The following is a 24,581-nucleotide window of genomic DNA, read 5'->3' as shown; positions in this document are numbered from 1 at the left end:
GGTCTGAAGGCAGAACCCTCATGGCTCCAGAGACATAGGACCAGGGACTTTTATTTAAACCATACGATTTTACAAAATGAGAGTTCTATGTAGCCACTGGGCACACCCCTGGCCCTGGGGCTGCAGCTCGCAGTGAGTCTGGCCATCAGAAAGCGTACCAAGAGCTGGCTGCTGGTGGCTCGAGCCCGGAAATCCTTGTTCCCCGGGAGGCTGAGACCTGGTTTGAAGCCGGCCCAGTCAGGAAAGTCCATCAAATTCTTGTCTCCCGTTAACCACCCCAAAGCTGGAAGTGGTGCTTTGGCTCAAATGGTAGAGCACCAGCCAGGCCCTGAGTTCAAACCCCTCAGTAGTGGTGCCAAAAAAAAAAAAAAAAAGATAAAGTGTACCAGGGCCAGCTGTGACACAGCCCGGGGAGGGGAGGGGGGGACTGGGTGGGAGTGTGTGACCTGGGGCAGGGGCAGCGTGGGGTGCATTTATGACGGGTCTTTCTCTGCCTCAGCCCACAGGCTGGCCAGATTCAAATGAGCTCCTCGGATGTTCTGTTCCCTCGGGCCGCAGGCGTGCATGTCCCCCAGAGCCTGGACCCCAACATGCCTGTCATCGTCAACACCTGCAGCCTCAGGGAGGTGGTGGAGGGCGCGGACGACAGACACTCCGTGGCGGATGACGAGATGTACCGGTACAGCGAGGAGGAGGACTCGGAGGGCGGAGACAAGAGTGATGGGGAGCTGGTGGTGCTCACAGACTGATCCCAGTGGCTGGCCGGCCCCCTCTCCCCTGGGGGAAGTCTTTGTCCCCGGCTCCCATGAGTGCAGCCAGCCGGCCTGGTCTATGTTGGTACTTGGACTCGAGCGTGCCTGGGAGATGGGCAGAGCTGTGCACTTGTAGATACATCCACAAGCGGAGAGAGTCCTCCCCGCCACCCGTCCACACACCTCAAAGAGCCACTGGCTTCGGCCGCAGGGCTTGCTTGGTGGTGGTGGTGGGCTGAGCTGGCTGAGCTCCTCGGCCTTAGCGCAAAACACCCAGGACACTGGATGACCCTCCTCTCTGCAGGTCTGCCTACCTGGGGGTGGCATGGCAGCTACACACCCCTCCCCCTGGGGCCACATGCTTTGTTTCCATGACCCTGGCTGGACATGCCATCCCCTGTGGGACCAGCACCCCCTCCCACAGGCTCCCAGATCACTGTCTCATCACCAGGATCACTTTGTACTTTGTACAAAAGGCTCTGGCTGTCCCTCGCTGTCTGGCTGTCCCTCGCTGTCTATCTCTGCCAAGACCACTGTGCCTCTGGCTGCCGCACACGCTCTCCTGTGTGCACGTGCTGCGTGCACACCTTCCCCTCTCCACCCCCGTGCGTGCGTGCATGCGTGCACACGCCCGTGCGCTCCCATGCGTCCATGGACGCACATTTTCATCCATTCATTGCACAGATATTTATTGAGTGCCCCCTACGTGCCAGTCACGCGAGCTGTGCAGCTGGAGGCCCATCTGGCTTCTCCGGGAGCCTCTCCTGTGCTTCTCTTTGTCCCCAAATTTGCTACCTCTCTGTCAGTCTGGGCGTCTCAGGTTCTGTGTGTCCTGTGTGCATTTCTTTCTGTCCTGGTTCCTCCGCGAGGCCCTCTTTGCCTCTCCATTTCTCAGTTCTGTCCCGGCCTCCGAGACGCCCTCTGGGTTCTCTGGGTCGGGGTCTGCCTGCCCCTGGCCCGGCAGCCTTCCCCACCTGCTCCCCCCTCCCCCCTCCTGCCCTCCCCCCTCAACTCTGCCAGTCAGTTCCCATGGAGCCATTTTGGGCTCTGAGCAGCTTGAGAATGTGCCTCAGCCTCCAAGGGGCTTTGTCCTGGTGTCCTGGCCCCTGGTCCCAGCCTGTTCTAGGGGTAGGAGTGGGAGGATTCATGCCCTCCCCCTTGTGAGTGACAGGAGCCCCCATGGCAGCTGGTCTCCCTCCTTCCTGAGCCTGGGGTGGGTGGCTCTCTGGTCTTGGCTTCATCCTGGCGGGCCTGCCCCTCCTTCCTTCCTCTCTTCCATCCTCCATAGTAGGGAATCAAACCTATCAGCTCCAATTGTTTCCCGAATTAAATCAAAGCCCATAGGTACCTAGCTCCACAGATCTGGACGCGCCCGCGTATCCGGGTGGGAACCCCAGACTCCACCAGGGCCAGATGTGGAGTTGGTGCCAGTTGTCTCCTCTTCTGCCTCCCTACAGGGCCCCCTCCCCCTTTCTTTTTTATGACTGTAAACATAGATAGTGCTTTATTTTGTTAATAATAAGATGAGTAACTTAACCAGCACGTTTGTTTCTGATGGCATAATAAAGATGGACCGTTTCAGAATCTGGCCCTTGCAGGGGAGGGGTTGGGGGGAAGCTGGCCTAAGCCATGCGCTGCTAGCCTGGGCATCACTGCCCCCTGGTGGCAGCTGGTGGGAGCATTGGGCAAAAGGCTGAAGAAAAGGGAGCGGGGGGGGGGGGGGGGGGGGGGGGGGAGCTCAGCCGGACCCTGTGGCCTGTCTGCAAGCTGATTAACAGGGATTAAACCTTCCTTCCTGATCCTGGTGTTCTTTGGGAGAACACGCTCTTGAGAACCTGGTGAAGACTGGATGCTCACCCCACAAGAGGACTCAGACACTCCAATGCTAATAAAAAAACAGCAGGGTTTCTAATATGCTTTGAACGAGGATTTCAAAGGCCTGGTTGTCACTGGAGAAATGATGCCTGAAGGAGCCGAAAAACGGAAACTCTCCAAAATGGCTACTAATGAAGATGTATTAAACGACAAGTTCTGTGGTTTAAAAATCTCAGAGCCAGGTGCCAGGGGCTCACGCCAGTAATCCTAGCTATTCAGGAGGCTGAGATCTGAGGATCACAGTTTAAAGCCAGCCTGAGCAGAAAAGTTTGAGACTCTTCATCTCCAATTAACCACCAGAAAACCAGAAGTGGTGCTGTGGCTTAAGTGGTAGAGCGCTCTCCTTGAGCTGAGGGACAGCATCCAGGCCCAGAGTTCAAGACCCACGACTGACCAAAAAAAAAAAAAAAAGCCCAGCAGATTATAAAATAGTGCAAGAAAAGTAAATGGCAATTCTTAAGAAAGAGATGGGCTGGATTAATTTTATGTCACAACAAAGGAGTTGATAGGCCATTGTGTATCACATAGGCCTGGTTCCTGGCATCATACTAGTACCAACCCTGTGGCTAGAAAGGGCTATTGTCAATGGAACAGGCTAGAAGCATACATCTTGTTGGGAGGAAGGCTGAGGGGACCCTTGGTGGCTAGGCCTTGCAGGAATGGTAAACTCATGGATCCTTGGCCTAGAAGGGGGACTAGGATGGGTCAGGAAGGAAAATCGCTTTCTTCAGGGTGGCTGTGGGGTCAAGGGTAGATACTCTTTGCAGCTGGCGAGGTTGAACTTGGACTCAGGTGAAAGCCACCAGGGTCATTATTGATTTAACAGAACAATTTGCCAACAGAAGTGCTGACAAGTATTTCATCAGGCTCCTAAATGCTGGGAGGGATTTCTAAATTAGATGGTCATGAGAGAAGTGTGTGTATGATGGGTCCCCCTGCCATAAAGGTGGCAGTGGAACACCCCCAGACTCCGGGGTGCTGGACTTGCCTAGCCCATACCCCCAATAGCCCTGGCCCTTTGTCCTTCGCCAGGTCTCTGGCCTGCCTGAGGGAGGGGCTGGCTGCAAGGCTGGCTACAGTGGGAAGAGGACCCAGGCCGGCTCTGCCTGGCCTCCTGGTCGCCCCCTAGTGGCTGCTGTGGAAAACAGCCTCACTGGTCTAACCCCACCCTTAGCCTCCAGAAGCTGCTCTTCCAAACTGTAACCCAACACATTCCTGGGGCCTCCCTCACAGCCCTGGGTTCTTCCTGCTGCTGGGTCCTCTGAACCCGGGGGGGGGGGGGGTTTAGGCCTGCACTGCCAAAGGTCATTCACGTACCTTTGTCCTGCCCACGTCAGTCCACCTGTTGAGCCAGTCCCTGCCTTACTCTTAGGCAAGCTGGGGCCCCACCCCCTGCCCACGGGAGACTGCACGGGGTCAGGTGGGTTGCAAAAGCAACAGTGCCCTGGACGTTAACCAGGAATGTAGGGGCACAGGCTGTTCCCTGCCGAGGAACACTGGGAAGGTGAACTCTGGCCAGGTGCAGGCAGGGAGCGTGTCAGAGGCCTAGGACTTAGCCGGGAGCCCAGGTGGAGTGACAGGAGAAAAGGTAGGCTGTAGGCTTTGTTGGGGTGAGCAAGCCCCCTTGGTTGCCCCCAGCCCACCTACCCATTCTCAGGAGGACTGGAGGAAACAGGTCTTTCAAAGGAGTGGAAGCACAGTAACTGTCCGTGCAGATGGCGGCTGGGGCACGGCGCCCTGTCCTAGCCACTGCTCGCCACTGCGCCCCTTGTCTCTGACAGGGGCTGTGCCCACGACCCCTGGGCCCCAGCGCAGCCCATGAGACCCGGCCAGTTCTGGTGCCATCTCTGGGTCTGGGCTCATCTCTCCCTGGTCCTCCATGAGCACCATCCCTGGCGGGCCTGGCTACACTACATCCGGCGCCCTCAAAGGTCCCAGCAGTACTGGTTCCAGTGGTTGCCACGGCCCCAGGGTACATTTGCAAGCATAAGTGAAACAAGCCGCGTGCGCCTGGCAATCATGGCTGCTGGGACTGCGACTGCCCTCGGGACGGGGATGCACCTCTGAACTCCTGCCCCCCTCATCGCATGAGAAAGCAATGATCAGCTCTGGGAATATTCTAGCAGCAAGGGTCAGAGAGGCCTGAGCACTGTTGTTCAGGGGTTTGCTGGCTCTTCACTCAGCTGCCCTCAAAGTCTGATCATCCACAGCCAGGCTCCTGCTAAGCAGCGCTTTACCCCGGGGCCCGCTGATCCGAACAAGACGGTCAAGGGCAGAAAAGCTGGGAAGGCAGCAGAGGAGGAGCAAGCCTCTTCCCCTCCCCAGAGGCCTCCCAGCCACCCACACCAGTCCCTCCTCACACAACAGTCCAGAAATGAGCATTTAATACAGAAAACCATGATAATTTACAAACGAATCACTTTATGAGCCAGAGCCAGGAGGCCCTGCGGGGCCATAAGGACGGAAGGGGAGGTGGAGGCACACAGCTTCCCAGCTGGTCCTGCGCAGGCTCCTGTGTGCTGGGGTCCCTGCCCCCTTGCCCTGCACTCCCACTGGTCATCCCCCCCGCGGGCTGATGGAGAGAGGAGATGGGGACACAGATCTAGCGGTTGGGCAGGGCAGGGAATGAAGCAGGAGGCTGCTGGGCTTGATTCTGGCCACCCATCCTTGGGCCAAGCCACAGTGAAGCAGAGCAAGGCTCCTGGCAGAGGCTTGGGGAGGGGGCTGTGATGGGGCCTCAGGTGAGGGCGGAGACCCCCTCTCTCTCCATCCTGCTGTGGGTTGGCTTCTTGCTGGTTAGGGGCTCAGCCAGTCTCCTATGAGGCATGCAGGGGGACGGGCTGGAGGCTGGGGCTCTGGAGGTAGAAAGGCGCCCTCCCAGCTCCCCTGCCAGGAAGGGCCTAAGACACATCTAAGGCAGCCCAGGTTCCCTCTGGGAGCTGGGGATGCTGTGCTTCCCGGGCGGGGCCGGTGTCCAAGCCTCGGCTGTGGCAGGCACTTCCTCCTCAGCCAGCCAGGCCAGGGGGGCCCTGTCAGCCCCTCCACACAGCAGGGCAAGGTCTTCAGTGGCATCCACGGGCCTTCTCCAGGGACACCCACCTGGCCCCACCTTGTCCAAGGGGGTAGCCCTGGAGACTAGGTCTGGCCAGGCAGTGGGCAGGGAGGGAACGAGGCTGCCGGTCACTTGGGCATCTCCAAGGCGGACACTTGAGGCTTCACCTTGAAGTACTGGTTGAATCGGATCACAGCGTACCTGCCAGGGGTCAGAGGAGGAAGCCGGGGTGAGGCGGGAGACTCACTTCCTCACCAGCTCTAACCCATCTCAAGCCTGGGCAGGTCAACTCCAGTCCATACGGCTTGCTGGTCTGTACTGGGGTTTGAACTCAGGGCTTCATGCTTGCTAGGCAGGAGCTCTATTCATTGAGACACCCCATCCACCAGCTTTTTTGACTTTATTTTGGGGGTAGGGTCTTGTGTTTTTGCTTAGGATCATCAGCTTCAAACCTGAATCCTTCCCTCCGGTGTAGCTGAATTATATACACGTTCCATTACACCAGTTCCTAGTTTTTGTTTTTATTTCAAGTATAACTTCTTTTTCTGAGGTCAGACTGGAGCAAACATCTGTCTAAAGTTTGTTCTCTACAGTTCTGCGGCGTTGATATTTATATTCATATATACTGCATGTCCAGGACGTCTTCACCTTACAAAACAAGCTCTATAGCTATGAAAAACACTCCTAGAGCTGGGTGCTTGCCTGGTGACTCACATCTGTAATCTCAGCTACTCAGGAGGTTTGGATCTGAGGATCTAGGTTTGAAGCCAACCTTAGCAGACAAATCCACAAGACTTTAATTAATCAGCAAAAAGCTAAACTGGAGGCAAAGTTCAAGTGGTAGAACTCCAGCACACATACAAAGACTGAGTACTGTTTTACTCAATGTCATCCATCAGTTGGTTGCTTTCTCGGCTCCTGGGAACAATGCTCATCAAATGTTCCTTTGAGAATTGGCTTTCAATTCTTCTGGCTTTATTTCCAGAAGCAAGACTGATGGATTATATAAAAATTCTACTTTGAAATGTCCAAGCCACCAAATTCCATGCTATATTGCATACAAGGGTTCCCCTGTGTTATTTTGTTTTTTATAGTGTTTGTTTTATAGCGCATCCTGACCTGGGCAAGGGTCTATCTCATGAAGCTTTTGGTGGTAAACACCTGGACACAGGCACGGTTCCCTTCCAGCAGTGGGTAGGAGGGTTAGACAAGGGGGGAGGAATGGAGTTTCAGTTCATGGGGACGTAAGTACCTTACCCAACATGCTCCCTCTGCCTGGTACTGCCAGGTGCTATCCCAGGCCGCTCCACGTGGCCAGGAGGGGGAGGGGGTGTGTCCCGGGCAGGGGGCAGCATGGCTGGCAAAACCACCCAAGAGGCCTCAGCAAGTCCCTGACATGGCACCTTGGTGTCTCTCAGACGGGTTTTCAATCATTCTGTTCACCCCATGCTCCAGCTGGTGCCTGGCCACAGGCGTGGCAATGGCGCTGGGTGGGGTACAGTAGGAAGGCGAGATCTGCCAGGCAGTGAGAGAGGACACAAGCGCTTCCGGCTGTTCCCAGTGCCGCTTTCCCAGCATGCTCTGGAGTAGGGCCCAGTCTGTGCTGAGGACAGGTCAGCAGGGCTGAGGAACTGGCTCCAGGCGTTCGGGGCAGGCTGCTCTTGGCCTCCCTCAGTATTTTGGGACTCCCTACCACCATGGCCCCCACCATCCCCTAACTGCCCCTCTACTCACCTGAGGAAATCGAAGTTGATGGTAGAGTACTGGTTCTGGATGAGTGCCCAGAGAGCCCAGAAGAAGTGTGATGCCTGCAAACAGACCACAGAGGGTCGGTCCGGGGAGGACCCCTCCGGTGGTGGCCCTGCAGAGCAGAACCGATGCAGCACCCTGGATGGCAGGGCTGAGACGCTGGCAGACATAGCACAGGCTGGGAAGGTTACCGAGGTCAGCCACTGGACCACACCTGGGGCTTTTCTGTCTTGACTAGAAAGATGCGGGGCAGAGCCGGGCCTGTCAGGTGCAGCACCCACCATTGTAAGACATTTGGTGGTCCTGAGCTTGACTGGCAGGACATACACTCCTCCAGGCCTCTCCCACATGGGGAATCTCCCTAGGGACACCCCAAAGCCAAGAGGGTCCCTAAAACCCAGGGTAGGTCTGGCAGCAGTGGAGAGGTTGAGGCTCTCTCTAGGGCCAAGAGACCCTGGGAGTGCGGCTCCCGCAGCCTGGAAAACCTCCGAAACTTACCCCTCTTCCTTCCCCTCCTCACCTGTACTGGGGCTGGAAGAGAATCCAGACCCGGGAACTTAAAATGTCAAGTTGGGGACAGTTACTCTGCTTTACCTCAGGCCGGAGGCTCTCCCAGGTTCAAGAAGCAAAGCTGGCCAGGAGCCAGTGGCTCACACCTGCAATGTTAGTACTCAGGAAGCTGAGATCTGAGGATCACAGTTCAAAGCCAGGCCAAGCAAGCAAAGTCTAGGAGACTCTTATCTCCAATTAATCACAGAAAAAGTCAGAAGCAGAGCTGTGGCTCAAGTGGTAGAGCACTAGCCTTGAGCAAAAGGAGCTCAAGGACAGTGCTCAGGCCCTGAGTTCAAGCCCCAGAACCAGAAAAAAAAAAAAAAGGCAAAGTGGAGGTTCCCAGCCAGAAACACCAGCAAGTGCACGCTCTGCAGGCCAGACCCCACCCTGGAGGCGCTCTGGGCCCGGGCAACTCCCACAAACACAAGACTATCTACAAAAGACCAATCCCTCTTACTTTCTGCCTTTCTTGTAAAGCATGGAAAAAAGTATTTTTTTTATTTTATTTTATTTTTGTCCTTTAACAAAGCAGTTTATGAATACAATGCATTTTGATCCATATCACCCCTTTCAACATTCTCACCCATCCATTCCCTTCCCACCCCTTCCCTCACTCATCTTTCTTGTGTAAGATATACATGGAATTCTTGACTGCATTCTCCTCCTCTTCATCTACCTTTTCCCCTAGACCTCACACTATCCCCTTTCAAGTACCCCTTTCCTGGTGTTTTGTTTTGTTGAACTTTGACTTTGCTTTTCTAAGGAATTAGAGTTCTCCCTTGAATTTACAGTATTTCAGTTAATTCTTTTGCATACACTTTCATACCCCACAATGTATTTACTTATAAGTTTCTAAGCTAAATCTAGCTTCCACATATTTTCCAGCCTTTTTTTTTTTTGATTGGGAAACTTACCAAGCAGTTTTGTCCTTAAGGTGAAACACAGAAAGAGAAGCCTAACCCACTGTTTTGTTGTTTTTGGTGCTGGTCCTGGGGCTTGAACTCAGGACCTGGGCACTGTCCCTGAGCTTTTGTGCTCAAGGCTAGCAATCTACCATTTGAGCCACTTTATGGTAGTTAATTGGATAAGAGTATCATATCATGGGACTTTCCTGCCCAGGTTGGCTTTGAACTGCAATTCTTAGATCTCAGCCTCCTGAGTAGCTAGGGTCAGGGAATGGGCCACCAGAGCCCAGCAGACTTGTCTTCTTGCTTATACATCCCTGATGTTAATAGGGGCAGTGAGTACTGGCACACACCAGAGGAGACCCGATTTGAGCCATGGAGCTCAGCACTGAGAACACAGGGCAGGGGGGAGTGGGCAGAGCCTGCTGGGGAAGGCTGAAAGGCTTGAGGTGGACACAAGTCGGATGTGAGCCTGACGAGCTTCACCTCTTCCTAAGACTTACAGATGACAAAAGGATGGGCTTCACTTCAACATGAAAGGCTGGGGTTAGAGAGTCGGAAGAGCTACTCAGGCAAACAAGAGAGTTGCTAAAACAGGAAGCAGAGCTTTTTCTTGGAAGTATTTCTCTAGAAAGGAGAGACCCTAAGACTTCATGGGACAGGAGGAGGAGGGAAGAGCACAGCGGATAGCTCTTCCCAGCTCTGGGGGGGGCTGGCGAGGGCCTCCTTCCCGGGGCCTCCCAGGCACAAGCACTCACCAGGGCGAACTTGTTGACTTGCACGTAGAGCCGCTCCACCTCCCCGGCTGTCACCGCCATCCCCTTCTGGGCCTGCAGATAGAAGCTCAGCCACTGCAGCTGCGTCTCCCGCGTGGGGTACTGGCAATAATCGACCTCATTCACACCTGTCCAGGAAGAAGGCCAGTGAGCTGCTGGAGCAAGCCCTTTGGGTTCCCCGGTCAGGAGCCCCCTTTCTCCCATCTCCTTTGACCTACAAGGGCTGAGGCTGAAGAGGGACCCTGAGATCACAGGCCCTCTGACCCCCACCCTCGGCTGGCATAGGGGCTGCATCCCAGGGGGGAGTGAGGGGAGCAGAGCACTTTCCTGGGAGCAGCAGGAGCCGGGCAGTGCCACTGTCCCCTGTGCCCAGTTCAAAACAATTACACATCCGGGCATTGGCGGCTCACACCTGAACACTAGCTACTCAGGAGGCTGAGATCTGGAGAATCTGTTTGAACCAGAAAAGGTCTGAGGCTCCATTGCCAATTAACTAGCAAAAAGCAGGGCTGGAGGTACGGTTCAAGTGGCAGAGCACCAGCCGTGGGCAAACATGCTGAGAACAGGAGGCAATGAATTCCAGCACAGGAACCAGCAAGGACGACAGCAACCACAGCAAGCAATGGCGCGCAGATGGCATGGGGCTGTGGCAGCAGATGGGCACTTCTGGGCTCATGCCTCACACGGAGCTCCACTTAACCTTGGGCAAGCCCCCTCCTCTTGCTGGCCTAGATTCTTTCCTCCATTAGACAAGGAACCAGACTTGCTATGAGTGCCACACACCGCTTCTCACACTGGCACTGAGCCAGACAGTACCCCAAACCCCTGCCTGGTTCTCCGGGCGATTCTGACACCTAGCTAGGCTCAGCACCTGAAGACCAGCCTGGTAACGAGTCATCGCTGGGCATGGGGACTTTAGAGCAGGTAGAAAAGAGGTTTATCTAAGAGGGGATGGGAACTGGTCCATGTTCTCTGGGGTCTCTCCTTTCTCCTTGTCCCCCTCCCCCAAATCCTTTATATCCCCAAAGAAACACTGGCCTCGGAGCCTTGGTGTATGGGTGGTGCAGATTCTCCTGTGGAGATAAAAAGGCCCAGAGAAAAGAAATTTGCCTGGGGCCACACAGCCAGTTAGGGGTGCGATCCGGGTTGGCCTTTTCTCCTTGTACCCAGAACTTGATTCCTTCCTTGCTCCAAAGACTCAGGAAGCCTAGCGCCTCAGCTCTTCACCTCCTCCTTCCCCACGCTCTGCTCTTCCTCTTCCACTCCCAACCTGCGAGCAGGATGCAATCTGCCCCTTTGGAAAAGTGCAGTTGTACTTTGCTCTTCACAGTCGTTAAGGGCTTAAAGTACTTAGGAATTATCCCTCTGGAAAGCCCAGAGGGCCTGGCAGCCGAGCATTCCGGCCCCGGGCCCTGCCCGTGCCAGCCTCTGTGTGCCACACCTCACAGCTCGGCTGCTTTGCCCAGCTGGGGCCCCATCCTCCCTCCTTCTGGGTGCAGCTGGTGGCTGCCCTGGAGAGTTGTACCCTCAGGCACAAGCATGCTTAGCTGGCCTGGTCACCTGGGGTTAAAGAAGAGCTAGGATTGGCCTTGGCTGGGCTGGGGAGTGGCTGAGGCTGGGGGTGGGAGAGCACTACTTCTCTACCATACTTCACCCATCCTTAGTCTTAGGGGCTGGCACCCCACATCACCAGCCTCAGAATACCCCTCCAGACCATTCTCAGCTCAATCTATAAACTGCCCCCTCCTTCCGTTTTAACAGCCCTCAAGCGAGAAAACCTGCCCTGCTTTCTTTTCATAAATGGTACTAATGGTGTGTGTGTGTGTGTTGGTATTAGGGCTTGAACTCAAGAAATAGGCCCTGTCTCTGAGCTTTGGTGCTCAAGACTAGCATTCTACCATTTGGGCAGCTCAGCTCCATGTCTGGCTTTTTGGTTACGTGAAGATAGGGGTCTCATAGACCTTCCTGCCTAGGCTGATTTTGAACCACAATCCTCAGATCTCAGCTTCCTGAGTAGCTAGGATGACATCTAGCTTTTTGTTGTTGTTGCTGGTTGTGGGGCTTGAACTCTGGGCCTGGGCGCTGTCCCTCAGCTCTTCAGCTCAAGGCAAGCACTCTACCACTTGAGCCACAGCACCACTTCCAGTTCTCTTGTGGTTAACTGGAGTTAAGAGTCTCACGTACTTTTCCTGCCTGGGATGGCTTTGAACCGTGATCCTCAGATCTTAGCCTCCTGAGTACACATCTAGCTTCTATAGGTCAAGGACCGCTCTCATCCCACCTCATCCTGCTCCTTGTTGGCCTTCTCGATTGCTGCAGTGAATCCGCTCATCATTTGGATGCTCAGCCTGTGCCATACAAGTGTGTTTCATCCCAAGTCTGTGAATGGGTCCCACTATTGTCTCCATTTTACAGGGGCTTCAAAGGTCAGTAACCTACCCAAAGGTCACACAGCTAGGAAGCAGAAACACCTGGATTTGAACTTGGAAGGTCCAGTTGCACAGCCTAAACTTTTAATGAGGTCCTCCTGGATTACTCATCTTCAGGGCATCAGACAAACAGCAACTTAGACCACTGTGCCCTTCGTGTGGAGCCTCATGCACAGGCGTGCAAGTTGTAGTCCACATAGAGAAGCTTGTCCTGGGTGTGCCGGCCAAGCTGGCGTAGCTGTGTGTGCCCAGAGGAAGGGCCTGTTTGCTAACCCACCTGCCAGCTCAAGCAATGCTTCCTGGGACTCTACAGGGACAAGTTTTCACAGATGTGTACCAAACTGCCATGCAGGCCAGCACAGGTCGGCTCTCCGGGGAAGGAGGAGGGAGGTCCTGCTTCCCACCATGAGACCAACTGCTCCTTAAAAGCAGGCTGTGCCTTTCCCACTTGAACAGTGATTATTTGCAGCTTGAGGTGTCGGCAGCCTCTACTCTCCACGTCTAGAATCACCAGTGGGCCTCCGTGAGGAGGGGGCTGCCCCTCTCACCTGCAAACTCATTGAAATGGTTGCCAATGTCAAAGGCTTGGTAGTTGTAGCCGGCATATTCATAGTCAATGAACCTCACATGACCTAGGAGGCAAAGCAGAGAGTTGGTCCTGGGTCTGGAAACAGGTTCTCCAGCATGCACTGTTAGGTATTGTAAGTAACATGACTTAACGTATACAGGAGCATGTGCAGAGTTACATACAAATACTACACCATTCATTCACTCATTCATTTAGTGCCGGTTCTGGGCTTGAACTCTCAGGGCCTGGGCACTGTCCCTGAGTTCTTTTCACTCAAGGCTAGCAATCTGCTACTTAAGCTTTTTTTTTTTTGGTGGTTATATGGAGATAAGAGTCTCATGGACTTTCCTGTCTGGGTTGGCTTTGAACTGTGATCCTCAGATCTCAGCTTCCTGAGTAGTTAGGATTACAAGTGTGGGCCACCAGCACCTGGCTTATTCTACTTATTTGACCTTTACTTTTGAAGTGCTGGGCATGGAACCCACGGCCTCACACAGAAGCCAAGGGCTGTCTCATTGAGCTATACCTACAGCCCCACACTGCTTCATATGAGACTGGAGTATTCCTGAGCACATCTCTTGTGTCCTGGATGTTGGGGCTCACCTGTACTCCCTAGGGGCTGCACTCTGAGGAACACCAAGAGGCTTATTCTCTCTGAAGGCATAGGAGAGCCACAGTCTCCTTAGAAGTGGGACCAATGGGGGCTGGGAAGGTGGCTCAGTGGTAGAGCGCTTGCCTTGCATGCATGAGGCCTTGGGTTCGATTCCTCAGCACCACATAAGCAAAAAGAAAAAAGCCGGAAGTGGCGCTGTGGTTCAAGTGGTAGAGCGCTAGCCTTGAGCTGAAGAGCTGAGGGACAGCGCCCAGGCCCAGAGTTCAGGCCCCACGACCGGACCCAAAAAAAAAATTAATAAAAAAAAAAAAGATGAGGAACTATAATGAGTCCTTCATGCAATGGATTCTTCTTCTTTTTTTTTTTTTTTGCCTGGTACTGGCACTTGAACTCAGCACCTGACCCATTCACTAGCTAGCGCTCTACCAACAGAGCCACGCCTCCAGCCCCATGCAAGAGACTTCTAAATGACATTTATTGTTCTCTTTCACACGTTAATTTAAGATCAAAACCCAGATCTCCTTCTGCTTGTGTAAGTGCCAGCCTCAGGAGCAGGCCCGTGAAGCCAGCTGACCCTCCAGTCTGTGCTGTGGGGTTCCCAGGCCAGGGCCCCGGGGTGGGGGGGGGCACTTGTACCTTTGGTGCTATCGTAGATAATATTCTTGCAGAGCAGGTCATTGTGACAGAACACCACAGGGGACTCCAGCTGGGACAGGTGCTCCTTCAGCCAGGCCAGCTCCTGTTCCAACACCTCCACCTTAGGGACGTCTGTAGAAAGGCTAGACAGTGGCAAAAAAGTAGCTGGTGGGGAGCGGACTGCAGACAGGCAGTGGCGGCCCTCAGCCCTGCGGCCCAGCCCCGGCACGCCGCACTACTGCAGAACTGCTGGACAGGAGCACTGTGGGATTCTACTGTGTCACGTGTAAGACGGCCCCTAGGTTCCCTGTCCTCAGAAGCAGATTGAAACCTGGGTGTGGCAGGCATCATCAGCCAAATGACATTCCTCCCCTTTGTGCAAAGGACAAGAGGGTGAGGAAGACAGAGCCATGGAGGACAGGAGGCATGGGAGGGAATAACCGGACCCCATGCTCCAGAGTGAGGACAGGAAGGGAGAAAGGCAAAGCAGGCCTGGGTCTGGGATGCTGGGAAAACTGTGCAGGAGGTTGTGGGTCTCCTCCCGGCTCCTCCAGGGCAGGATAATGGCATACGCTGGTGTGGTCCTCCTATCCAGCAGCTGAGGACAATGTCACAGGTTGAGGGCCCCAGGAGACCCTCCAGTCTAAACTCTTATTCCCAGACCACTCAGGCCCTGGAAGGTAGTAAACCAGTGCTGCCTAGCTCCAACCTGCGACGCCAAGGAACCCAGAAGGCCTGGTCCACTGCGCATGCTCTGCCACTCCAAAAATGGTCCTGTCCACTCTGATGACAAGTGGTTCCTTGCCCCAGGTCCCTGCCAGGCCACATCTGCTGCTGCCCTCTCCCACTGCCTGCACACATCAGCCCCCTGTCCCAAACACAACGACCAAATAGGTTAATCAGGCTGGGAATGTGGTTTAGTGGTAGAATGCTTGCCTAGCTAGCATTCAATTCCTCAGTGCCACATACACAGAAAAAGCCAGAAGTGCTGCTATGGCTCAAAGTGGTAGAATGCTGAGCACAGAGAGGCTCAGGGACAGTGCCCAGGCCCTGAGTTCAAGCCCTAGGACTGGCAAAAAAAAAAATCATGACAAATAGGTTAATTAACCAAATGTCATGCAAAAGTTGGGCAAGAACGCCATGTATTCAGGGTTTCTGAACTTTAGCCCCTCGGACACACGCAAGTCTGTGTACACTGAAAAGCCAACAGCACAGTCCTTCAAACCCCAGGACCATCCATGGCAGAGCTGGGAGGCCGGACTTTATCTCCACTCCTGTGGCTCGGATTTGTTTCTTTGCCCAGGATAGCAAAGGCAGGTGGGAGAAGAGAAGAATAAGACAGACCCGCTCTCTCCCCAGCTGACTCCCTACCCCCAGGACACGGGAGGGGCATTTGGTGACTAAGAAGTCTCTAGCTGACAGGCTCCCTCCTGGGATCTGAGACAGAGGCGCTTACCACAGTTCCTCCAGCTCAACCTCACGGGGAAACTGAGGTTTTGTTGCAGCCTCCAGGTAGGCACAGCTGAACACTAGAGTTTCTCATCTGGAGAGGTGGTCCTCCACCTGCCCGGGATCCCAAACTTGCCATGTCTCCTCATAGCCGCATTCTATGTCCCCTCTGGCTTTGCTGAGGCCCCTCTGAGTCAGGCTGCCCACTGAGAGTCGGGGAGACCCCTCATCCACACCAGCCTTGATCTCCACGCAGGCACTATCTGCTGAGCATGAGAAGGGCCCTGGATTCTCACCTTAGTACCAAAAAAGAAAAAAAGAAAAAAGAAAACTGGGAGCCAGTGGCTCACACCTATAATCCTAGCTACTCAAGAGGCTGAGATCTGAGGATGGTGGTTTGAAGCCAGCCCAGGCAGGAAAATCTGTGAGACGCTTATTTCCAATAAGCCACTAGAAAATCCGAAGTGGTGCCATGGTTTCAAGGGGTAGGGTGGTAGTCTTGAGCAAAAGCGTTCAGGGACAATGTCCGGGACCTGAGTTCAAGGCCCACAACCAAAAAAAAAAAAATTTTTTTTTTCTTGGACTAAGGCCATCCTAAGACACAGAGTGAGGAGGAGGCTTCCTTGGGTTTGCTCAGGTCCCAGCCTGAAAAACACCCCTATGACATCCAGATGCCTGCTGCCCAGTCCCTGACCTCAGCCTGACCCCACCCTGCCCACCCAAGGCCACCATGATGGTTACTGTGGGAACAACCCAGGCCTATCTCCCATCAGCCTCCCTTGGCTGCCTGGCGCCCCTCCCCTGAGCACTTGGACTTCTGCCAGCGTTGCTTTCAGTCCTGACACTGCTAGACTCTTCCAAGGCTTTAGGGCTGGCAGCACAGCAGCTGCTGCTGTCACCCAGAAGCACCCTGACCCCGATGGCGTGCTCCTCAGGCCCCAGAGGCAGCAAGCAGTGCGAAGGGATGGGGTGAGGGTGGGGGGAGAGGGAAGGCTGAGTTCCTGCCCATGGAGTCTCCTCTAGGCTCCATGTGGCAGGGCAATTGTACTTTCTCCCTTTAGGTGACTTTTCTGAGCCTTCCAGCTTCTTGGCTTTTCACCTTTGTCCTCCCACCAACCTCCCCCCATCTCCTCTTGATGCCCCCAGTGTTCTCCCAGCCCAACTCTCCCTTGCCCACCCTGATGCTTTTAGGGCCAAGCAGCCACCAAGGCCACCAGATCTCTTAGCACACATCTCCAGCACGCCCCATCTCCCCACCAGCTGCTCTGGACAATACTCCTCACAAGACTCCTGCTTAGTATCACCTGGGGCATCTGAATGCAGAGTCCCAGGCTCCCAGTGAGGGAGTCTCAATCAACCGGCACCCAGCAAGCACCCCAGGGGACTCTTCTCCAAGCCTGGGAGACCAGGCCATTTAATGACAACCACCGCAGCTTCTATCCCTACCGCAGGTCCACATCTGCCCCCAAATGTCACCTCAGACCTGCCCCGTGGTGCTCTGTAGATTACTACCTAAACAAACCAGAGTTCTGGCTCAAACATTTTGACAACTTTGCCTGCCCGCTCACTGCCATCCTGGCTCCTTGGCCTGGCATGCACACTGCCCACTCTCTGGCTCCAGCCCTTCTCCCAGGCCCTCCTGAAGATCTGCTCAAGTCAACCTCAGCTGCTCATGTCTTTGAGCAAGCCCTGCTTCTCAAGCCGCACGGTCCCTTCTCTCAGCCCTACCTCCTCCTCCGCTGGGAACTTTTCTGTCTCCCTCACCTCCATGCCTTATGCACCCTGCCTTTTGTGCCAGGCAGGCGCATGTGTGTTTATCGGGATGACTCCTAAGCTTCTTGAGGGCAGGGCCAGTGGCAGGATCATTTTCATCTTTCTATTGTTTTAAATGACAGTCACTCAATGTTTTGCAAATGAAGGACTGAATAAAAATCAGGGTAAGGAGGTAATGTGGGAGGCCCAGGCTTTATCGAGTTTAAATGATTGCTTTAGGGTAGGTGAGGCAGTTCTGGGCAGTGATTATCCCTTCAAGTAGTTCAAAGAAGTTAGATCTTGATCTGCCCAAGGTATGACAAGAGCAAAGGGTACAGGTAGCAGCTCTCCCCAGGGAGAGCTGTCAACACCCCTTCACCAAAGGTTACCTGGGGGCCTGAATGCAAGGAAGCCTACCCCTCCCCGCCAGATCCTGAGCTACCACTAACCAGCAATGACCTTGGACAAGTGCTATTCCCCTTTGGGCGCCAGCTTTGCCATCTCTCAAGTAGCAATGGGGCCTGGAGTATTGCCGAGAGTCCTGTTCTCCCTCAGCCATTCGAGTTCTCTGGGAAAAGGCAGCCCTTGTCCCGGAGATCAAATGTGACATAGAAGGGCTAACCATGGTCCAACCGAGGACAGGCTGGGGCTATCCTGGACAAAGAGTCCCAAAGCAGCCTTAGATAGTTACCCAGGTATGCCAGGACACACAATGGAGATGACAGCTAATGACTGTCATCTTCCACACCTCTTCTGCACCCTGCTTCCCATGAAAACTTTCCCTCTTCCTCCTCCTCCCCTTCCCCTCCCTTTTCCTCCCTTACTCCTCCTCTTCCTCCATTTCCTCCTCCTTCTTCACCTGGGCACTGCCTCTGAGTTTTTTTGCTCAAGGCTAGCACTCAGTTTGACCACAGCTCCACTTTGTTTTCTGGTGGTTGGAGAGAAAAGTCTCAAGAACTTTCCTGCTGGGCCTGGCTTTGAACTGTGATCCTCAGATCTCAGCCTCCTGAGTAGGATTACAGGTGTGAACCACCAGCATCTGACCCAAGAGATTCTTACCTCCAATTAACCAGTTAAAAAGCCAGAAGTGGAGATATGGCTCAATTAGAAAAAGCCAAACGAGAGTGCAAGCCCCAGTACTGGGCTAAAGATATCTATTTTTTAAAGGTCGGGAAGGGATCAGAGACTCATTGCTGAGTTTTTATTTTGGAAGGGGAGGGAGAGATCTCACTGTTTCTTCCAGGCCTGTTTTCACAGCAGCCTTCCTGTGTCAGGCACCTGGACGTTAGCAGGACTCTCAGGTCGCAGGCCAGAGAGCAGAGGGGAAGTTCAGGGAGCCCTGTCTTTCTAGGAGCAGCAATATCAGGATGCACAAGCTACCTCTGTCTCTGGAAAGAGTAGTGCGAGAATCAGCAAGTATCATTCTAAATAAGGTGGGGGCAAGAACCCTGGAGACACATAGGCCCAAGAAGCAAGAAGACAAGCAGCAGGAGCCTTGACATCCCCAGGGCTTGCTGGCAGGAGATCCGTTCTTCTGATTGACTCTGAGCTCCTCCCCCTCCCTTCCTACTATTAGGGCAGCCAGGCATGCAAGAGGGACCTCTGGACAAGGAAAAAAAAGACTGGCCCTGCCAGGCCCCACAGTAGGCAATACTCCCATCTCTGAGCCTCAGTCTCCACTAAGAAAGCCAGGGAGAAGTTATTCTTGACCCCAGTCCCCCAAAACACTCAAGGAGAAATAACATATGCATATACAACTGCCAATTTACATTCTTGAGACGCAGTCAATTGTCCCAACTTCTTGGACAGAAGCTAAAGGGGCAGCAGGACAAACTCCTCAGCCTCTACCCAGCACCTGTGCCCCTAAACGTCCCGGAAGGGGAACTGGAGCTAAAGGAATAGAAGGGCGGCAGAGACTACAGCAGCCTTGGACCTTCCCAGACTGTTGTACCTGGGGTTGATCTCGCTCTTGACCAGCGTGAAGTAATTGTGCATCTTGTGCCAGAGGGTGGGCCTGGGCAGGCTGCCATTGGCGTGGATGGTGTGAATCTTGGCCATTTCTAAGGCGATTAACCTACAGCAGAAAACGGGGAGGGAACAGAGTATGTCAGTGCTGGTGAGGCCCTCCGTGCTCAGATCCTGTGGGAAGGAGGCCCACTGGGGCACTAACCAGAGGGCTGAGCCTGGGGTCACAAGTCTCTCAGGAACCCTGGGTCCCCGGGAAGGCATGAAAATGTACTAAGACCTTGAGCTCCTGTCCCAATCCCAGATGACAGCAGCTCCCTCTCCATCAAGACATCCGTAGGTAATGATGCCAGGCAGGGAAGAAATGTCAGCCTCTTATCAGCCTGGCCAAGGTGGGGAGGGAATCAGGCTAGCCAGGGGCAGCCCCTTCCTGGGCCACAGGGAGTTGATGCTGGCAGCCTGGTGCCAAGGACGCAAAACAAACTAGCATTCTATTTTCAAGTCCTCCCATGGACCTTATCCAAGGTCCTGGGAGAGAAAGAGCAGGAGGCAGGGAGGACTGCTGGGACATGGGAGAGGGTGGGGGTGGACGTGGTCAGAAAGGAAGGACCTTGACTTGATAAAGACCCCATCACTGAGGCCCAGGTCCCAGCTGGGCCCTCTCAGTCCTCTGCCAACCCTCCCTTCTGCAGCCCTACCCCCAACTGTACACCAGGCCTCCAACATTGAGGCTTCCTTTGCCTCTGGCCTGTTGCTCGAATAATAATCACTGGGAAAGACAACAAAGACGCTGACTGTTTGAAACCTTGTTAAGAGCAGAGCTGTCCTAGAGACACTTGCCCAGCCTGGAGGAGAGACAGGTCACACCCCATCTGGAGAACAGGGGGGGCGGGCTTCTTCACAAGTCCCCCCCTCAACCCCCGCCTGCCTCCTAAAGGGTAAGGAGAGGCTGGGAGACTGGTAGCCGAGAGGATGAAAAAGGCAGGCTCTGCACGGAGGGCAGGGGAGTGCCTGCTGGGATCCCAGCAGGGCACGAACACAGACCTGACACCCAGGCCTGGCCTTCTCTTCCCCTAGCAAGATTCGGAACCCAGTTAGAACAGAGCTGTTCCTTGAATATCAATAGGGCTGTTGTGTGAATAGCAATGAAAGTAACCTCAACACTCAGCACTTTTGTGCTGCAGAGCCTCAGCGGGGGAGGCCGAGGGTGGGCTGGAGGCTGGGGGTGGGCTCAGGGGACCTGAGAGGCTGAGGGCCTATCCTCAGGACCTCCATCTCCACCTGCAAGGGAAGACCAGCAATCCTGGGAAAATCGCCACGGAAGGGCTTACCTCCTACCATCCCAATTTCTGGGCTCTCCCCAAAATGCCAATTTCTTATTATGGAACCTAAATCCCCCTTCAATCTTTCTGACAGTGGCAATTGTTTCTGCTAAGAGGATGAGTGATGGCAGGAGGTGCATCGAGGCGGAGGGAGCAGGGGGAGCGGGGAGGACCTGCTAATATTTGAGCTTATTTGCACAAGGCTAAAGGAGAGCGGGGAGAAGCAGAAGCCGCGGGAGAAGCAGGGCAGGGTCCCCCGCATCCCGCTCGGGCCTCACCTCTCCAAGCGAGACGTGTCTGCAGTTGCTCAGATGCAGCCTGAGAAGTTTCTTGTCACACTGTCCCCAGACACACATAACCGTGACACACAACCCAAAGCCAATGTCCCAGGGCCCTAGTAGCTTGAGGCGGCACTCAGGAGCAGGGAGTCAGAGGGGCTTTTAAGTCCCTAGAGAGCTGAAAGGTTTGGCAGGTGACAGACATGGAGCTCTTGGCCTACCCCATAAGACGGGCCACATGGTTATGCAGAACACGGAAGTCTCCTTTCCCTGGAGAGACCCCTGAACTGCTGTCCTCAATATCAGGAGTAAACCTCAGCCTTCCTGGGGTCTGATGCCCTCCACACAACTCATGCACTGGAGGAGAGGAAGGAGGACCTGTCTGACACCCCAGTCCTGGCACAGTCAAAGGAAGAAAACATACACTAGCAGCTCTTCGGCCCTCCCCTTCCAGGCCCCACAGCAGCATGCACAGGGCTCGTGAGCATGTACACAGACCCCAGCAGCAGCCTGAACCCCCTGTGTGTCCCCTGTCAGAGAGTCCCGAGGAGCTCAGATCAGCAGGAAGGAAGGCGGCTCGCTGGGCTGGTAATGTCATGCCTGCCCTGGAGAGGGCCTTGCACACCTGAGCTCTCCGCAAAAGGAGAGGAGAGGGAGGAAACCCTGAACGCCCTGGGGATTTGCCTCAGATTTCATTTCCAAGGCTCTGAGATGTTTCCAGGTCAGAAGTGAGGTGGACGGAGGCTGGAGGCATGGGGTCAAGAAACTGATCTCTGTTGCATTTAGGGAACCGTGTGCACTCGCCCTCCCCTCCTCCCCCCAATTCATCTTTCTGCAGATCCCACTGAAACCCTACAGAAAGCTGCAGCCTGTTTGTGCAGAGCAAGTACACGTACACACACACACACACACACACACAAATGCAATTTTAGATCACATGACTACCCTCCATGGACCTCACTATTCACCAAGAAAGTTGCCCAAGAGTTTCAAGCTCCAGACCTGAGGTATAGAGACACGCAGTACCCCACAACCTCCTTACCTGAAGAGCCGGGGTTCTCGGATATGCTCGGGCCCAAGGGCCACGCCCTGCATGTACTCGTAGCACAGCCCATTCTGAAAGGTGCAGTAGAGTTTGGGGGCACAACCATGAGCTCGCAGCAGCTGGAAGTTCCTGACCTCATTCTCTCGGTCCACCAGCAACTCCGTCCGCTCCCCATACACCCGGACCAGCACGCAGTCCCGCATGTCCTCCTCCACATAGCAGGCCACCAGCTTGTTGGTGATGCCATCTGTGAAGCGCTAGCACGGGGAAAGGGCAGCTATTGGTGGGTGGAGTAGGACCTCTCTGGTCTCTCCCCAGGAACTCAGCCGGATGTGCTCAGTGGAATGCCGGGCACAATTACACACAAGCCAGCACTGTCCCCAACCTTGAGGTAGACAAGTGAGCTTGAGGGGGGAAAATGGCATCTTGGGCTCATCCGAGACACACTCCCCTTCTGTGCCTACTTTCCTGTGGATGAACTCTGGTAAGGGAGGGATGTCTATACTACTGTGTGGAAGGCAGAAACTTGCCCTTCTCCTTTCTCCTTCACCCTGGCCCTAAAAGAAACCCCCATGGACCAGAATGTATGCGGCCGAGAAGGGCTGGGAGCTGCCTCCCACCACTTGCAGGCTCTGGGCTCCCTAGTGTAGCTCTTGCTCCATCCAGTGACACAGGCACAAGGAGGGGACTGAGGTTGGCAGCCATCCCAGGACTTCAGTGGCCAGAGGGCCTTGAGCCTCTGAGTTCCACACCAGAAGGAACAGGAAGATAACTGGACTAGTAACACAAGCTCTCTGGGCAGAGTGGAAAGGAGGATGACACCATAGATTTTACGGGGCACAATGTGAAAGAGTTAGACAGGACCTTAGGAGGCTGAATCGATTTTCAGTGAGGTAACAGGCCTAAGGAGGAAAGAAACTAGCCATCTGCCCCATTAGGTCAGTGTTCAAATTACCCTCAGGCCTGCTCGATGCCTTAACTGTCTTAACGACTCTGGACCTTTTGAAAATGCGACCCCCTCATTGGGAGAGACCTGTCAGCCTGCACGCGCCCTTCACAACCTCCCCAGAACTTTGCCTTTCCCCATCCAGAAGGCCCATTGGTGCCGATCCCTGCCACTCAACATCGTCCTCCATAAGCAGCCCCCAGAAGGCCTTTTGTAGAATGCAGGCCAGCCAGGGAGTCCGCTTGGGGCCCGTCGGGCGGGTGGCGATGCCCACAGGTGCGTGGTGCATGGGGGGAGGGGACTGTCCAGCGGGGGGGGGGGGGAAGGCTCCCAGTGTCGGGGGTGCCAATGCGCAGAGCCCGTGAGGGGCGCGGTGGAGGCTGGACTATCCCAGGGAGGCTTCTGGAAGCCCGGCGGGCTTGGCTCGCCCCCCCCACCCCGCCCTAGAGTCCAGAAGGGGGGCAGTCATGGCGGGAGGGGGGGTGTTCCCGTAAAAGTTCTGCCTTCTCAGGTCTGGGTGGCTGGGCACGCACTTGGGGCGGCAGGGGGTGGGGCCCGCGCGCGGCGTGCCGGCCGGCCGCGGGCAGGTGGACCTGGGCGCGCGGCCCCGGGCGGAGCCGGGCGGGGAGGGCCCGTGGGGGTCGGTGGGGGCCGGCGAGCCCGGCTGGGGCCCCGCGCCGAGGCAGAGCTCCCCACGCGCCCGAACCCGCGTCGCCAGCCCTGCGCCGCGGCCGCGCGCCCGCGGGGAGGGCGGGGAGAGGACGGCGCCCGGAAGGATGCACGGACGGCGAGCGGACGGGTGGACGGACGGACGGACGGACGGACGGACGGGCGGACGGGAGTCCCGGCGCCCCGCGCCGCCCCGGCAGGGCCCCGACCCCCGCCCCGGGCCCGCCCGGCTACCTTGGTGCGAACTTGCTCGGGCTTCCAGTGCGGCCGCAGCTCGTGGATGAGGCGCAGGGCGCCGGGCAGGATGTCGTCCTGGTCCACCGACACGCCGAAGCACGGGACGGCGGCGGCGGCGGCGGCGGCGGCCCTCGGGGGGCCCGGCGGCTCCCGGCCTCCGGCGCTGGCCGCCGCCCGCTCCTCCATGCCCCATGAGCACTGCGGGCAGGGCGCCTGCCTCCGCAGGTAAAAGGGCGAGCACGGCGGAGGAGCCGAAGGGGGCACAGCCATTCCCGGAGCCCCACCCCCTCGGAGCCGCCGCGCCCGCGCTAGCCGCCGCGGGGGGGCCCGGCGAGGGCGGGGGCGCGGGGGGGCGGGGCCGGGGGACGTCCATGGCTCCGCGGAGCCGCCCGCCGCACCGCCGGCTCGCGGCCCGGCGCCCGCCGCGACCCGGGAACGTCGGGTCCGCCGCGACCGTGACATCACGGGCGCCGGGAGCGCCCCCCCCCCCCCGGCCGGCGCGCGCCCTCCGCCCGGCCCGCGGGCGCAGGGGAAGCGCCGCGCGCCCCGGAGCTCCCAGCTACCTGCGGGGGGGGGGGGGGGGGGAAGGGGGCAGTGTCGGCGAGGGGCGGGGCGTCCACATGGGCGGGGCCTATCCAGGACACGCCCCCAGGTCCTAACCCGGGCAGGTTCGCGCGCACACACCCCCTCCACCCCTTCCCTGCTTCTGAAACCGCCTTTTCCCGGCTGCCCGGGGGTAGGGACGGGTTCTTCTGGACCCCTCACCTCACCCTGAATATGTCAGCTTGGGCCCAGCGCTCCCAGCCCTAGGAAAGGCTCTACAGGAGCGCACCCCACTGCCTGCAGGCCTGCCAGCGCACACACATGCAGTGGGCAGAAGGCTTGGGGGTGGGGGGAGGCCGCTGACAGTGAGTATCCCAGGCCTGGTGACCGTGTGTCTTCTGACAAGTCACTTCTGAACACTCCCGGTATTGGAGTATTAGGCCATGATTTTGAAGAAGACTGAGCTTT

General features: G+C 55.9%; 2 protein-coding genes across 8 annotated transcripts in view; one reads left to right on the top strand and one right to left on the bottom strand.

Annotated features, from left to right (window-relative positions):
- Sox13 (SRY-box transcription factor 13) overlaps window positions 1-2,334 on the top strand; it is a 51,398-nt gene extending 49,064 nt beyond the window's left edge. For 5 of the 7 annotated variants that reach the window (XM_042681760.1, XM_042681759.1, XM_042681758.1 and 2 more), the window contains one exon: window positions 500-2,334. In XM_042681760.1, coding sequence (XP_042537694.1) covers window positions 500-749 — 250 coding nt within the window. In that variant the 3' untranslated portion in view covers window positions 750-2,334. The remainder of the gene's footprint in view (window positions 1-499) is intronic. The other 2 variants (XM_042681761.1, XM_042681762.1) reach the window with 2 other exon arrangements.
- Window positions 2,335-4,994: 2,660 nt separating this feature from the next.
- On the bottom strand, window positions 4,995-23,878 carry Etnk2 (ethanolamine kinase 2). Its single transcript, XM_042681765.1, has 8 exons — window positions 23,568-23,878; window positions 21,716-21,975; window positions 19,060-19,182; window positions 13,908-14,050; window positions 12,639-12,722; window positions 9,644-9,789; window positions 7,414-7,487; window positions 4,995-5,880 (listed from the first exon to the last, which is right to left on the bottom strand). The coding sequence occupies exons 1-8, from the start codon at window positions 23,838-23,840 to the stop codon at window positions 5,808-5,810; spliced, it is 1,176 nt and encodes a 391-aa protein (XP_042537699.1). The 5' UTR covers window positions 23,841-23,878; the 3' UTR covers window positions 4,995-5,807.
- Between the last annotated feature and the right edge of the window lie 703 nt (window positions 23,879-24,581).

This window comes from Dipodomys spectabilis, unplaced genomic scaffold, assembly GCF_019054845.1.
Source record: "Dipodomys spectabilis isolate Male_0828 unplaced genomic scaffold, ASM1905484v1 ptg000069l, whole genome shotgun sequence".
NCBI classification, from domain to species: Eukaryota; Metazoa; Chordata; class Mammalia; order Rodentia; family Heteromyidae; genus Dipodomys; species Dipodomys spectabilis.
The sequence above is the reverse complement of the archived record's forward strand: the minus strand, read 5'-3'. Positions and strand labels throughout refer to the sequence as shown.